The sequence below is a fragment of the Camellia sinensis genome, chromosome 11 (assembly GCF_055761805.1).
Source record: "Camellia sinensis isolate YWXY chromosome 11, ASM5576180v1, whole genome shotgun sequence".
NCBI lineage: Eukaryota > Viridiplantae > Streptophyta > Magnoliopsida > Ericales > Theaceae > Camellia > Camellia sinensis.
In genome coordinates this window covers 45103478-45120000 of record NC_138971.1, presented here as the reverse complement: position 1 = coordinate 45120000, position 16523 = coordinate 45103478, and the positions used below count along the sequence as shown (strand labels likewise).

At 43.7% G+C, this 16523-nt stretch overlaps 1 protein-coding gene across 1 annotated transcript in view; it reads left to right on the top strand.

Annotated features, from left to right (window-relative positions):
- LOC145802305 (putative late blight resistance protein homolog R1A-3) overlaps positions 1-16523 on the top strand; it is a 41868-nt gene that overhangs the window by 1717 nt on the left and 23628 nt on the right. Inside the window, exon 3 of the mRNA XM_082894993.1 lies at positions 680-745. Within this exon, the coding sequence (XP_082751119.1) occupies positions 680-745 (66 nt within the window). The remainder of the gene's footprint in view (positions 1-679; positions 746-16523) is intronic.

Sequence of the window (16523 nt, the reverse complement as noted above, 5' to 3'; positions counted from 1 at the left end):
GGATTCACATAGTTGATGTCATGGTCAGACTAGCCATAAGCGTACACAAGATATAATACTTTGGGGTCTCTATTCTGCGATTTTGTGTGTGTGTGTGTGTGTGTGTGTGGTTTCTGTGGGATGTTTCGGTAATTCTATTTGAATTCAAATAATAATTTATTATTTTTATTTAAAATTTTAAAATTTTAATTCTTATTATGTCTTAATGTAAATTTATTAATAAGGATAACACACATTAAATCTTAAAATAAAATATTTTTTTTTTTATCATAATACACCAAACCTACTTATATATATTCTTCATATTCAACTATTTTCATCATTTTCCCTAAGTTTCAATTATCAATAAAAACCAAATTCACGGGGTCAACCTTTTCGTCTATCTCTGAAATTAAAATCAAAACTATTATTGAACCAGATCTCTAAAATTGAACCAAACTGAAAGTACGAGAGTGACAGATATAGTCATGTATATGTATATATTGATACAATGCTCCAATCAAGTTTTCCTTTTTTAAAAAAATAAAATAAAATAAAATAAAAAAATTAACCTATTCGTAAACCCCTATTTACCCACAAACATAAATTGCTAATTTTATTTCTTGAGTTTTAATTTGGATTATTTTTCAAAATTCTTGTATGGCTAAAATTTGTGTTTCATGATTGTTATTTAATTTAGATATCCAAAGAGGATGAAGAGAAGCGTGTGTTTCGTCGCCCTCCTTTGCTAGTGTTGTTGTTTCCTGTATGTGAACAAAATGAATAGGTATAATGAAAAATCTATTTAGGAGATTTTGAAAGGATTTTTTAAAGTGGTGTAATTTGAGATTTTTGATTTATTTATTATTTGGGTATTCTTTGAAGGGTAATTTGAGGGAAAAAAAAAAAAACATAGAGTATATTGAAAGTAAATTATAACCATAAATAATTTAAAAGAGTATATTGAGATTTTGGACATACTTAATGATTTTTTAGGTGCAAGTAGAATCTCCCAAGAAATTCAAGTTGAGCATTGCACATCATTGTATCTAAAAAGTTTGTCTAAAAAGTGGACTTCTATATAATTTTTCACATTTCATGTGATGTCCCAACTTGTCATTTTAAAACAATGGAATTTAATACATTTTGTTAAATTTTTAGGGAAAATTCTATTTCCACACACTCGATTAGCTTAGGGCACACACTTAATGAAATATTAATTTAATGACAATGATATCTTAAGTAAAAATGACTATAATAGACATCCAGCAACACCCATAATATTATGTAGAAAAATTTTCTGTACACATCTTTTAAGAACAAAAAAAATCTCGATATGCACCTTTTAAGTTAAAAAAAATTAAATCTTAATTTTTCCATTGTTGTTACTTTGCTTGATACACACTCTATACACTCGAGCTACACTGAACAATCATATTCTAGACTACCAGCTCCATGTCTTGCGCCAACCCTTTGCGATCAAGCTATTATTCAAACCATTTTGAGGTTCAAGTCTCTCCAACCTTTTTCTATCGACATTCATCAACCTATTATTACACAAAAGCCGAAACACAATGTTCACCAACATGTATATGTAGACACCCCAATTTTGACCGCCCGCAAGACTTGAGTGCTTTGTCCTGAGCACTCGATGATGAAAGTTGCATTGTGTATGATCTGAATCCTCAATGAAGGAATCCAAGGTCGAGCTCGAGCTCTAAAACAATTCCCAAACCTTCATATTTACCTTTTTCTGACCTTAGAGGTCCCTTTTTGAACATTGTGCCACCATATACTGAGCTTGAAACAGAGGAACATGGGAGCCTATTGGGGCCCGGTCGTGCCTCATTGGGGGCCGGCCGTGCCTTTTTGGCGACAAACACTGTTCAGGATGGGAGCCTGCCAGCTATCTATTTTTAAAGATATTTTCCACCTATTTTGCTCAAATTCTATAAATTCGAGCTCTTGTCTCTGTTTTGAGGGTTGAAAATTTTCCAAAGAGCCTATATACACACTTGAGAGCTCATTCTTCTATAGCAAGTCATCTTTGAGCAAGCCTATTACTCTTGAACCATATCTATACACCTTACACACCCTTAAACCTTAACCTTGGAGCCTTGGTTGAGCCTTGAGAATTATAATTCAAACTTGAGAATGTGCTAGGATCAAGTTTGGTTTACAACCAAAGCTTACTCTGTTCAAGAGATATAAGCTTGTCACCTTTGTCTTTGCTTTCATTTCAATCCATATCTATCTATCTCTTGTGTTCTTGTGTTGTTTTGGATCCATTTCAAGTATTAGAACTTAGGTTTGAATAGTTACCTGTACGGGGAGGAAATAATTCTCCTCGTATAATCCTGTTGACCAAGTCCGCGCTCCTCCGTACGACGTCGCTTTGTCACCTGAAAACACAAACGTGAGCTAGCCGGCGGGTGTGTTCCGGAAACCTCTCCGATGCCTAAGTCAGAAAACTTGATAAATAGACAAAGCTCTAAGTTCTCAGAAAGATTGTGTTCAATTACCTCCTCCAAGGTGATGCTTGTGAGTTTTTATAAGTTTCCCGTGGCACAATCCTAGTAGGACTTGTATTTCTCCATGCAGAGTCCTCCTAGGATTCATTCTCCTAAGGATAATGCTTATCCTTTCACACCCTCCCCCACTGCTTAAACCAAGTGGGATGGTTCTCTTTATGGCCGAACTTCTATTTGACCGAAGTAAAAATGGCTATGCCGAGCCACCAAGTAGGCCGTACTAACAGTTGTTCGGTTCTTCTTCATGCTATCATATCTCGGTTCTCTAATACCTGAACCGTGGTATGTTCGGACCGAACCACTGACTCGACCGGCATAACTCTCAAACCGGTATGCCTCTAAGGCCGGTCTAACTCCAAGTTGCTCCCCAAACCGAAGTACTTTACAATCCTCTAGCCGAAGTAACTCTATTACTTCGTAAGCCGAAGTAATTCCACCTCCTTTGGGCCGGAGTAACTCTGTCTTTCCTAGGCCGGAGTAACCATTACGGCCTTTTTTACTTAGTCCTTCGCTTTTCTGGGCCTTAAAGCCCAACTCGCAGCTCGGCCCAGTTTTTCCCAAAAATTACCCTCTCAATTGCCCCTTAATTCCATCTGTGCAACATGATTGGGATTACCAGCCTTCTGGCCGAGCTAAAGTTTGTTACGCTTTTTCAGCCGAGCTAAAAAAACCCTTTAGCCTTTCCAGCCGAGCTAAAAACCCTTTAGCCTTTCCAGCCGAGCTAAAAACCCTTTAGCCTTTCCAGCCGAGCTAAGTTTACCTTGGGTATCACTATGTCCGGCCAAAGCGTCTCTTCAATCACAGCGACTGTAACGCTTCTAATTCCAGTGACACGTGGCAAGCTCTGATAAGCTGTGGCCAACTGTCACGCCGTCCTTCAGAATTTTCGTACTGTTCCCGCTTCTTTTTGCCGCCTTTTTCTCTCTCCCTTTTACACAAAACAGCCCTCTCGATTCTGGAATCATTTACGCTATTGTTTTCATCTTCTTTCTGTATCTCTACTTCTTCCACACTCGAGCTTGTGTTGAGCTTGTGTTCTTTTCTTGCTGCCACCGTTTCCGACTCCAGTATTCTTTTTCTCTTCTCTGGTAAGAAAATCTAACCATCTTGTGATTTTTTGTTCGTTTTACCATTCGTTTCTGTTTTGTATGCTTTTTGCAAACATTTTTCTCCATTTGTCTGTCTTGCTTTCGTACTTTTACAGTCGCACCTGTAGAACTCCATGTAGGTATAAACTATTATGTAGAAAATCAGTCTTAGATCCAAAATCACATAGTAACCGAACTAGGATCCTGTTTGCCCCCACAGGTAGATCTCTGTAGGCAAGAACCGAACTAGAACTTGGATGCTTCAGTGGGTTACCTGAGCCTGACTCACTTTAGCCGAAATAAGACCACCAAATTTTGAATATAGGAAACTAGGAACTTCGGCTATCAACCGAACTAAGCTTTTGGGGCCAAGCCGGTCTTCTTGGTTCCTAAACCGAACTCAGAAAGCCGCCCCTAGAAGCTTAACCGAAGTAACTTTATTCATTCCACAACTGATTTAGGCCTTGGGGCTAGACCAGCTTTCTTTAGTTCTTTAGGCCGAACTCAGAAAGCTGCCCCTAGACGATAAACCGGTCTAGTCTGCTCAAGACCGAGCTAACAAACCTTTTGATAAACCGAGGTAGAACCAGCCCACTAAGCCGAAGTAGGATTTGCATATCTTGCTTATAATTTGTAGCGCGGTCCAACGATCTGTGCTTAACCCCTTTGTTTTCTACCTTGCAGACTTAGGTTGCCCAGGCATTCCTGCGTGTGCTCAACCGAGCTACTGAGACTAATTTTTGTACCGAAATAATTTATTCATAAATTATACAATAAATGGGTAAGTATAGATATTTAGTCGAAACCCCTGGTGGCCTGGCCGAATTTAGACAAGATTACCAGATTCCTGATGATGTCCATCTGGCGTTGGCCGAAAAAGATGCTACCCCCTGGAACAATGAAGGCTTCGTGCCCTTTACCCTTCAATCCATAATAGAAACCGGACTACGGTTTCCTGTCCAACCGCTAATCTGCGAATTTCTTAGACAGACTAGGTTATGTCCCACCCAACTATCCACCAATACATACCGTATTATAATGGGGATAGCCGCATTAAACCACCAAACCGGACTAAATCTTGGTCTGGCCGAGATCTTTCACCAATACTCTATTGGCTCAAAGAATGCTGGGTGGGTCTACTACCTTAGAATTCGCCGCCGCCGAGAGAAGATAATTAAGCACACTCCGGACAAGGATCTTAACGATGATGATTTCTTTTGGGTCTCTGGGAACTTTGAGGATTTTCAAGCTCAAATTCCTGGCCGACCTATAAATTGGAAAATGGGAGAGCCTGGTAATTTTACTTCGGTCTCCTGCTTTGTGTGTTATCTCGGTTGTTTAGTCTATTAGCCGAACTAACACTTCTCTCTTTTTTGCAGATTTCGCCCATCTCCATTCCTTATATAGCTATCCCAACCTCGGAGTCTTGCGAGCCGCATTTCGGATTAAAGAAAGAGATTGGGCCAAGCTTCTAAATTTTGAGCCGACCTATCGCTACAGCGGTCGCTGAAAAGCAAGGGTGACTGACTTCCTTCTTGAAGAGGCACCGGAGCCGGACCCAACTTTGCCCGAGATAAGACTTGTCCCTCTAACCGCAGAAGAAGAGATGGCGAAAAGGAGCAGAGTCAGGGCCCTTCTTACCGAAACAGCTAGGCCCGAAGTGGCGCCTCCCAGCCAACCGCAACCTGCTGTTGTCGCCCTTCCTTCCCAGCAGCCATCCTCTTCCCGCCGAACCAAACGTGCCCGAACTTCCGAACCCGAACAAGTTTCGATTGATGAAGAAACTCCTATTCAGCCGAGCTTACCACCGAGCCCCCTTCCGGAGTCTTCCGACCGAACCATCGGCTGCTGGGCACCGAAATTAACCTTCAACGACCGAGACATTCTAGACACAGACTCGGTCGTTGCTGAGAAGGACCACCTGTTGGCCATCAACCTGGCCAAAAGCGTGTGTCTGCCCAGAGACATGGAGCATCACCAAAAACAATTAACCACCGAGCTGAAGTCCATTCGGTCTGCGACTAAATCGATGATTCTGGTTAGTAACTTCGGTCGAATTTCTTATTTTTTCCTCTTTTTATTTTCAACTTTTTCTTCGGCTAAAAGGAAGTTGCTTTGTCAGGCCATTCAAAAGAACCAAATCACCCACAGGAGAGTACTGGAGCTGAGGAAAGTGACAAGGCAAGCGGCAGCCGAGGCAGAGGCGAAATCGGCCGAACTAGAGGAGGCCAGAAAGGAAATGGCCGAACTCCGAGGTGAGGTCGGTCGTTTGACCGGAATGGTTAGTTCGGCCGAGGCCGAAAAACAAAAGACTGCCATTGTGCTGAAGGACAAGTACTTGCGCGAGTTGATAAAACTTGAAAGAAAGAAGGATGCCGAAATAAAGGAGAAGGTAAAAGAGGCTGACAAGCAGGGCTTCAAGAGGGCAGAGGATGCTTACGCCCAACAATGTAATGCTGCCAAGGATCTTTTCTTTAAGTGCGGCTGGAGGGGAGCCGTTGAGAAGCTCGGTCATGATCCTCAGACCGAGGTTTTAAACCCTCCAGCCTACTTCATACCTAACTCCTTGATGGAATATGCCACGGCCATGCAACAGCAGTTCCTTGAGGGCTCAGATGATGAAGATTCTGATGAAGACTCTGCCCCTGGGGATACTTCGGTTGTGAATGTGGATCAGATAGATCGGCCCGAGTCCAGAGTGGAAGATCTGACTATTGAACAGCCAAATGAAACTGTGGCTCCGGTCGATACCACTGTTGTGACTGAAGGAGTCCTGCCGCCAGAGATCGGTCTTCCAGCTGACACTGATGCTGCCTTTGATGCCGAGATAGATGAACTTTTCTCTTAAATTTGTACTCTTTTCTCTGTAACCGAACTAAGCCCCCTTGTAATGACTTCTTTTTGAATGAAAATTTTACTGCAACTCTTATTCTGGTTGTGATATGTATACTTGTAGTTTATAATGCCTTCACTAACTTTTATTTCGGTTTTAGGTGGTTTAAACTATACTTGCCAGCCCACCTCTCCTTAGCCGAAATAATTACTTCGGCTGAGGAGTACACAGTGTTGGTTCATTTCAGCCAACCACTCTTCAGCCATACACTTACTTCGGCTGAAGAGAAACAAGTGTTGGTTTATTCCAGCCAACCACTCTTCAGCCATACACTTACTTCGGCTGAAGAGTAACAAGTGTTGGTTTATTCCAGCCAACCACTCTTCAGCCATACACTTACTTCGGCTGAAGAGTAACAAGTGTTGGTTTAATCCAGCCAACCACTCTTCAGCCATACACTTACTTCGGCTGAAGAGTAACAAGTGTTGGTTTAATCCAGCCAACCACTCTTCAGCCATACACTTACTTCGGCTGAAGAGTAACAAGTGTTGGTTTAATCCAGCCAACCACTCTTCAGCCATACACTTACTTCGGCTGAAGAGTAACAAGTGTTGGTTTATTCCAGCCAACCACTCTTCAGCCATACACTTACTTCGGCTGAAGAGTAACAAGTGTTGGTTTAATCCAGCCAACCACTCTTCAGCCATACACTTACTTCGGCTGAAGAGTAACAAGTGTTGGTTTAATCCAGCCAACCACTCTTCAGCCATACACTTACTTCGGCTGAAGAGTAACAAGTGTTGGTTTAATCCAGCCAACCACTCTTCAGCCATACACTTACTTCGGCTGAAGAGTAACAAGTGTTTGGTTTATTCCAGCCAACCACTCTTCAGCCATGCACTTACTTCGGCTGAAGAGTAACAAGTGTTGGTTTAATCCAGCCAACCACTCTTCAGCCATACACTTACTTCGGCTGAAGAGTAACAGGTGTTGGTTTAATCCAGCCAACCACTCTTCAGCCATACACTTACTTCGGCTGAAGAGTAACAAGTGTTGGTTTATTCCAGCCAACTATTGAAGTTAGTTTTTCCAGCTAACTTATAGTATTTGGTTATTCCGACCAAATGTCCTGTAGCCTGGATCCTTATCCTGGGCTTAGGAAGGATGTTGGTTTAATCCAGCCAACCTCTGAGTTAGTTTTTCCAGCTAACTTGGAATAGAATGCTTGCAATAAACTTAGTCTCTAAAGCTAACTTTTACAAAGAATATTTTGTGCTAAAAAGAATTGCTTATTTTATTGAAGGAAGAAAAAATTACATATGTTTGAAAAAGAAAAGCTAAAAGTAAAATAACTTGAGATTGGCCGTATTCCATGGCCTAGGGATTGCCTTGCCATCCTTGTCTTCTAGGTGGTATGCCCCTTTGCCTGCTAATCCAACCACCTTATAAGGACCTTCCCAATTTGGGCCTAACTTGCCGTCTCCTGGGATTAAGGTGTTTCCCATTACTTTGCGTAGTACCCAATCCCCAATCTTGAATTGTCTTGGATGAACCTTTTTGCTGTATTTTCTGATTAACTCTCGTTGGTATGAGGCGATGTGGACTAGCGCTCTTTCTCTTCTTTCTTCTGCAAGGTTGAGTTCTAAGGCTATGGCTTCTCCATTTAAGTCTGGATCAAAATTTTCGCTTCGAATTGTGGGGAGGCCAACTTCTAGTGGGATCACTGCTTCCATTCCATAAGCTAAGGAGAATGGTGTTTCTCCTGTTGATCGCCGAGGTGTGGTGCGGTAGGCCCATAAAACATGAGGGAGTTCATCTGCCCACTTGCCTTTTGCTTTTTCTAGCCTTTTCTTTAGTCCATCCAAGACGACTTTATTTGAAGCTTCAGCTTGCCCATTTGCTTGAGGATATGCCGGTGTGGAGTTGTAGAACTCTATCTTGTATTCTTCACAAAAGCTTCTGAAGATTCTGCCGTCGAACTGAGTGCCATTGTCTGAGATCAGGGCTTTTGGAATGCCAAACCGAGTGATAATATTCTGCCAAACAAACTTCTTCACATCTTTTTCTTTGATTGACGCCAATGCTTCTGCTTCCACCCACTTTGTGAAGTAGTCTGTTGCTGCGAGAAAGAATTTTCTGCCCCCGGGTGCTGTTGGAAGTGGTCCTACTATGTCCAAGCCCCACTTTGCGAAAGGCCATGGGCTAGTTAAGGGTAGGAGTTCTCTTGCTGGTTGATGTATTTGGTGCGCGAATTTCTGGCATTTTTCACACTTCTTCACATATTTCTCTGAGTCTGCTTGCATATATGGCCACCAATATCCTTGCGAAATAGCCCTGTAAGCGAGCGACCTTCCCCCTTGATGACTTCCACATACCCCTTCGTGTATTTCGAACAGGAATGCTTCTACCTTGCTGGGATGAACGCACTTGAGGTAAGGCCCAGAGAATGACTTCTTGTACAATGCCAAAGATGGAGATAGCCAAAATCGCTGCGACTTTGCCCTTATTTTGTTGGCTTCTTTTTTTTCTTCTGGTAGGATGCCGTCTTTTAGGAACAGGATGATGGGATCCATCCATGAAGGGCCTAATTCAGTGCAATATACGTCTTCTGCTTCGGGATCTTCTATGCTTGGTCTTGGTAAGAAGTCGATGAGTAATGGATGAGGGATTGATGTATCTGCCATTGAGGCCAGGCCTGCTAGCTCGTCCGCTCGGCTGTTTTCCTCCCTGCCAATTTGTTCTATCCTTACCACATCAAACTTCTTGATCTCTGTTCTGACTAACTCTTGGTACTTGGCCATTCTGTCATCCTTTGCTTCGTATTCGCCAGAAATTTGGTTTACCACCAGCAGTGAGTCACTGTACACCATTAGTTCGGTTGCTTTCATGAAGTGTGCCGACTTGAGTCCTGCGAGAAGCGCCTCATACTCTGCTTCGTTGTTGGATGCTGGGAAGCCAAGGTTGATTGCTTGCTCTATAACCAGGCCGTCTGGAGAGATGAGGACTACGCCAAGCCCTGCACCATGTCGGTTGGATGCTCCATCCACAAAGAGCTTCCACATCTCTCCAACGAATAGTTTCCAGCAAGTGGAAGGATCAGATGATGTCGTGAGGTCAAGAAGGGTGTTTTCTTCAAAGTCCAGGTTGGCTGTCTGCCCTTCGTCCTCTGTTTGAACTGCTGGTGAGCCTTTGTTTGGCTCCTCCTTGTTGTCCTTAGTATGGTCTGCCTTTGTGCTTGATGGACTACCTTCCACTAGGGGTTGCGCTATTCCGGCGTCAACTTCCGTCCCTAGTTCGGTTGAGTCAGTCAGGTCGACTGGGCAGATATGATGACTTCCAGGAGTAAACTCTGCGACGAAGTCTGCCAAAGATTGAGCTTTTATTGCGGTCTTGGGTTGGAACTTGATGTCGAATTGTCCCAACTCTACTGCCCATTTCAAAATTCGCCCACTGAAGTTCGCCCTTTCAAACAGAGCTTTTAATGGAAAGGCTGTGAGGACGACTATGGTGTGGGCGTGAAAGTAATGCGCCAACTTTCTGGATGCCATCATTAACGCTAATGCTAGCTTCTCTAAGGGCAAGTACCTTGTTTCGGCTCCCAACAATGTCTTGCTTACATAAAAGATGGGCAGGTGTTGTATTCCTTATGCACGAACCAACACTGCGCTAACTGCGTGCTAAGAAACTGCCAGGTATAAAAAGAGTTCTTCACCAGGAACTGGAGTTACAAGTAGTGGTGGGGAAGACATGTACTCCTTCAAGCTTTCCAGAGCTCGGTCGCATTCTTCATCCCACTCAAACTTGGCTTTTAAAGCTTGGAAGAATGGTCGTAGTCTGTCTGACGACCTGCTTATGAACCGGTTTAGCGCAGCCGCCATACCAGTGAGATGCTGCACTTCTTTGACTGAGTTTGGTCTCTCCAACTCCTGGATTGCTTTGATCTGAGAGGGGTCTGCTTCTATACCTCGGTTGGTCACCAGGAAGCCCAAGAATTTGCCAGATCCAACTCCGAATGCGCATTTGGATGCGTTGAGGCGCAACTTGTGTTTCTTCAGGATCTGGAACATCTCGCCCAAATCTTTCAGATGGTCATTCTTATCCTTGCTTTTGACCACCATGTCGTCGATGTAAGCCTCCATTGTTCTGCCTAACAATGGTTCAAACATCTTGGTGACCATCCTTTGGAATGTCGCCCCTGCGTTCTTTAGGCCAAAGGGCATGACCTTGTAGCAATATAACCCCCTTGGTGTTGTGAAGGATGTGACCTCCTGGTCTGGTTCATGCATGGCGATCTGGTGGTAGCCTCTGTATGCATCCAGGAAGCTGAGACGGTTATGCCCTGCCGTTAGGTCCACCAGTTGATCTATCCTTGGTAGAGGGAAGCTATCTTTTGGGCACGCCTTGTTGACCGTTTTGTAGTCGACGCAGACACGCCATTTACCATTCTTTTTTGGCACTACGACGGTGTTGGAGATCCATCTTGGGTAGTGCACTTCCCTTATCGCTCCTGCTTCCAGCAGGTTGCCTACCTCTTCTGCCACTATTTCGGCGTGGTGGAGTGCCGATCTGCGTGTGCGTTGAATGACTGGTCTGGCGGATGGGTGGACATTGAGTTGGTGACTGATGAAGTTTGGATCAATGCCTGGCATGTCGTAAGGTGTCCAGGCAAACACTTCGATATTGGAGGTCAAGAATTCCATGACCTCTAATCTCTCAGCGCTAGACAACGATGATCCAAGCAAGAAGAACTTATCCGGGTTCTTCTCATCTATTTTTACCTCCACCAAGTCTTCCACTGCTTTTTGATCAGCCTCTTTGCCGACGTCAGCGAATAGTTCATTACTTTCTGGCTCTTCCACCGAATGAACGTATCCTTTGGCAGCTCGGCTTCCATTCGCTGTGGCGAAGCACTGTTTTGACATGATCTGATCGCCATAGACTTCTTCAATTATACCGGCGTCATTGGGGAACCGCATTACCTGATGGTATGATGATGCTACCGAACGCATGGCATGCAGCCATGTTCTGCCCAGGATGATGTTGTAGGTGGAGGGGACCTTCAATACCCAGAACTCCACCTGTTTTGATACACTTCCTGCTCTGACTGGAAGGATTATTTTGCCGACAGGCCACTCTGGCATGGAGTTGAATCCAATCAGGGGAGAAACTGCAGGTGCCAAGTCTTTGTCTTGCAGCTTTAGTTGTTTGAATGTGTCGTAATACATGATCTCACATGAACTACCCTGGTCAATCAGAATCCGCTTGACGTCAAAATCCTTGACTCGGAGAGTGACAACCAGGGCATCATTATGGGGGCAGTAAATTCGTTCCAAGTCCTTATCCGAAAAGGACATGACGTTTGTTGCCTCTGTCCTCCCCTTCTTGATGGCGGGTTGGGCACTTAATACTTCCCTAAAGTGTTCAGCCTTCTTGATTGAACCTCTAAGCTCGCATACGCACTCAGGTTCAAAAACTCCATGAATTACATTGATAATGCCTTGTGGTGGTGCATCGTTTGGCATTCTGTTGGGTTGGTCATTATGATCTTGGGGGGCCGGTTGCGCTCCTCCTTCAATGTATTCGTCCAAGTGGCCTGCTGCCACCAATTCTTCTAAATGCTGTCTTAGTGGCGTGCAATTCTCAGTTCGGTGCCCCTTTTCTTTGTGGAAGGTGCACCGTGATCTGTCGTCGTAATTCTTCTGAGCTTCCCCAAGCTTGGCTGGCCACTTGACAAAAGGCTTGTCTTTGATTTCGCTCAGAATCCGATATATTGGTTTTTTGAACACCGTTGTTATGGCAGTGCGGATTCTCAACCATCTTTTGTCTGGGTCTTCTCCGTTATCACGTCTGCCACGTCCGTTCTTGTTATTTCGGTCAACCGTGTTGACCTTGGCAGGGATTTTCTTTTCTGGTGCCGCGATCGTACTTGATTTTGCTTTAGCACGCGCGCCATCCTCTTCTACCCTGATGTGCTGATGCACTCTTTCCATCAGGGCCTCCATGGTGAGGGGTGGTGTCATGGTGATCGAGTCCCGTAGTCGATTCCCTACTGGTAGGCCTCTTTTATATTGCGCAATGGCCAGATTGGTGGGGCAGTCTCCAATCTGGTTGAATGTCTCCCAGTAGCGACTGTTGTAAGATCTGAGGGTCTCTTTTTCACCCATGTCGATGGAGAGTAACTGGTCTATCTCCACCGGTGTCTTAGTATTTGTCCGAAACCTTGTTACGAACGCTTCTACCAATTGGGCCCAGGAGGCTATGCTGCCCTCTGGGAGCTTTTCGAACCAAGTCAAGCCTAAGTCGCCCAGACTTGATGGGAAGAGTATGCACATTAGGGCCTCGTTTCGCCTGTACACAGCCATGACTTGGCGAAAGTGGCTTAGGTGAGAATACGGATCCGTCTTCCCTTCATATGTATTGAACTTCGGCTGAAGGAAGCCTGATGGTAGGGGTGTGTTTTCGATCGCTGGGACAAACGGCGAAGTCTGTAGTCTTGCTAATGCCTTGTCTGCTGGTTCGTAGGCCGGTCGCGGTATTGGCATTCCAACCTCGACGCTTCCATGCGTCCGAGGAGCCAACCGTTGTAAGGCCGAAACTCGGTGTGGATCTCTTGCCCTGGCATCCTCCTTGCATCGTGCTTTTTCTTCTAGCACAGTTCGTAAGTCGGATGACCTGGGTAGCTCGGTTTGTCTGGATCTGGTTTGGTGTGAATGTGAAGGCCAATACGTGCTTCCTTCAGTGTATGATCTTTCGGATCTCGTCCTCTCAGACCTGGAGTGACGAGTTCTTGAAGATAAAGAGTGAGTGTCGCCTGTCCTGAGGCTTCTGCTCTCTCCTTGGGAGGGCGTAGTATTCCTACTACGATTCTCTGAGTGGCGAGGGGGCGTCTTATGCTTGCGCCCCTCTCCTGTCGCCACATCTTTAGTCTTCATCTGGCGTTTTAAAGCCTCCATGTCCGCCGCCATCCTTCGAATTAGTTCATCCTGTTCCTTTACGCGATCTTCCAGGGCTTGAGGATCAATCCTCCTCCTTTGCCTGTCGGGACTTTGAGAGTGACGAGGGCTGCCATTCCGCCTTCCCCTGCCACTCCTCCTGGAATTATGTTGTTGGGGCTCCAAGTCCGCCATGGGAGGGACGGTAGGTAATCCTTCACGCCTTGCGCCCCCTTCTGGAGTTAGTCCGTCGACGGCGGACTGCGGCAAGTCTTCAATGTGTGCCATTGAATGAGAAAAGGAGAAGCTTAGTCAAGAGGTTTTTGTTCTTGTCTGTTCTTCCCACAGACGGCGCCAATTGTACGGGGAGGAAATAATTCTCCTCGTATAATCCTGTTGACCAAGTCCGCGCTCCTCCGTACGACGTCGCTTTGTCACCTGAAAACACAAACGTGAGCTAGCCGGCGGGTGTGTGCCGGAAACCTCTCCGATGCCTAAGTCAGAAAACTTGATAAATAGACAAAGCTCTAAGTTCTCAGAAAGATTGTGTTCAATTACCTCCTCCAAGGTGATGCTTGTGAGTTTTTATAAGTTTCCCGTGGCACAATCCTAGTAGGACTTGTATTTCTCCATGCAGAGTCCTCCTAGGATTCATTCTCCTAAGGATAATGCTTATCCTTTCACACCCTCCCCCACTGCTTAAACCAAGTGGGATGGTTCTCTTTATGGCCGAACTTCTATTTGACCGAAGTAAAAATGGCTATGCCGAGCCACCAAGTAGGCCGTACTAACAGTTGTTCGGTTCTTCTTCATGCTATCATATCTCGGTTCTCTAATACCTGAACCGTGGTATGTTCGAACCGAACCACTGACTCGACCGGCATAACTCTCAAACCGGTATGCCTCTAAGGCCGGTCTAACTCCAAGTTGCTCCCCAAACCGAAGTACTTTACAATCCTCTAGCCGAAGTAACTCTATTACTTCGTAAGCCGAAGTAATTCCACCTCCTTTGGGCCGGAGTAACTCTGTCTTTCCTAGGCCGGAGTAACCATTACGGCCTTTTTTACTTAGTCCTTCGCTTTTCTGGGCCTTAAAGCCCAACTCGCAGCTCGGCCCAGTTTTTCCCAAAAATTACCCTCTCATTACCAAAGGTAGAAAGGTTTAACACCCTTTCTTGTACCTTACTTCATAGCTCATACCCTTGTTTTTACACTCTTTTCTTTGACTTTCAAGTTGATTTTCAGAGTTTAAAAAAAGGCTAAAAAACATGGTTCGATGTCTAATAAATGGAAGGGTTAGTCACATCTTCTTGTTTTTGCTTACTAGCCTTGTATTGCTTGCTTTTGTCTATCTTTTTGTGCTCTTTAAACACAATTATGACTACTGTTTTTCCTACTTTAGGGGATGGTTAGGATTGTTTTAATTCATTTAATTAGTTTATACTTTGAATACTTTGCTTGTGGTATTGTACGTCCTCATGGCTTCGGTTGTTTAGGCCGTAGACACCGAGTTGTTTGAGTTGATAGCTTTCTTTACTTAGTGTCTATATGAAGAGTCTCATTCTAAAAATCAACTTGCTCATAATCATTTTTGCACCCTCCCTCCTTTCTTCTTTTCTTTTGTTTGAGAGTTATATTTCAACCGATTGATTATTATTCAAGGCATGAGAAAGAGACATATGCTCAATGGCTTAATCTCTACGGAGGTTCATTGTCAAGGCGTAGTCTCTCTTTCATGCTTCGGATCACTTCTCATTTGACATTTTTTCTCATTTAGTGGACTTAACTATCACTTTGGACAAATTGATTAAAGAATGGAAAAGACTAATAAAATTGGCTTAAAATTGGTTTAACCAACATAAACAAAATGAGTAAGCTTGCTTGGGTTCGAACGGGCATTATGCCGAGTCCATCGTGTCAAGAGTCGTCACACATCAATTCATGACGTTTTGATGAACCTTGAAGCGTGTCTGCCTCCCTCTTTGAGCTCACTTCATGATAGGAGGGAGAGGTGGTTGTCTTTCATTGCATTTATTGATTTTTTATTCAATCATGTTCGAAATAATCAAGCAATCAACTTTCTACCAGTGATGGTTTCGGAATCGACTTCATTCTTCTCTTGAGTTTCTCCATGACAGAGAAGAGCAGAAGGGACAAACAAGGCTCAGAAAGGCTCTGTCTGCATTGTTTTCACCTCGAAGCACAGAAGCAGATTTCTGCCTACATTTAGGGCACGATCAGCCTTGTTTGGACCCGGTCGAGCCTCATTAAGGGCCGGCCGGCCTCCAATGTTTGGTAAACAGCGTGTTTTTGCAGAAATAAAAGGATAGTGGCGGAAGGTGAAATAGGGTAGATTCTCAGGGAGTCAGACAGAGTTGCTTCTAAAAACCGTCACGTACATGTGATACTCATGCATCTTTGTTATATCACTGTATATCAATGTTGTAAATTAATGTTCCCATTATTGTTGTAATTAATTATTATAATTAGCATTGTTGTAATTATTATTATTGCTTATTTTTAATTATTATTGCATGCTCATTATTAGCCTTGTTGTAATAAATTAGATAGTTAGTTTATTTATTATTCATTTGGATTTGTAATAGTTAATTCGGACACTTGGACACTTAGTTCATTTAGATAATTCTACCTAAATTTAGGGCACGATCGACCTTGTTTGGACCCGACCGAGCCTCATTAGGGGCCGACCGGCCTCCAATGTTTGGTGAACAGAGTGTTTTTGCAGAAACAAAAGGGTAGTGGCTGAAGGTAAAATAGGGTAGATTCTCAGGGAGGCAAACAGAGTTGCTTCTAAAAACCGTCACGTACATGTGATACTCGTGCATCTTTGTTATATCAATGTATATCAATGTTGTAAATTAACGTTCCCATTATTGTTGTAATTACTTATTATAATTAGCATTATTGTAATTATTATTATTGTTTATTTTTAATTATTATGGCATGCTCATTATTAGCCTTGTTGTAATAAATTAGATAGTTAGTTTATTTATTATTCATTTGGATTTGCAATAGTTAGTTTAATTCGGACACTTGGGCATTCGGGCCCTCTTGCATTAGGGCAAAATTGTAATAATGTGTTGTGCCTTCCAACCCCCATTTCTTTCTCCATTTTATTTACCCGCTCTCCATTTTATTTA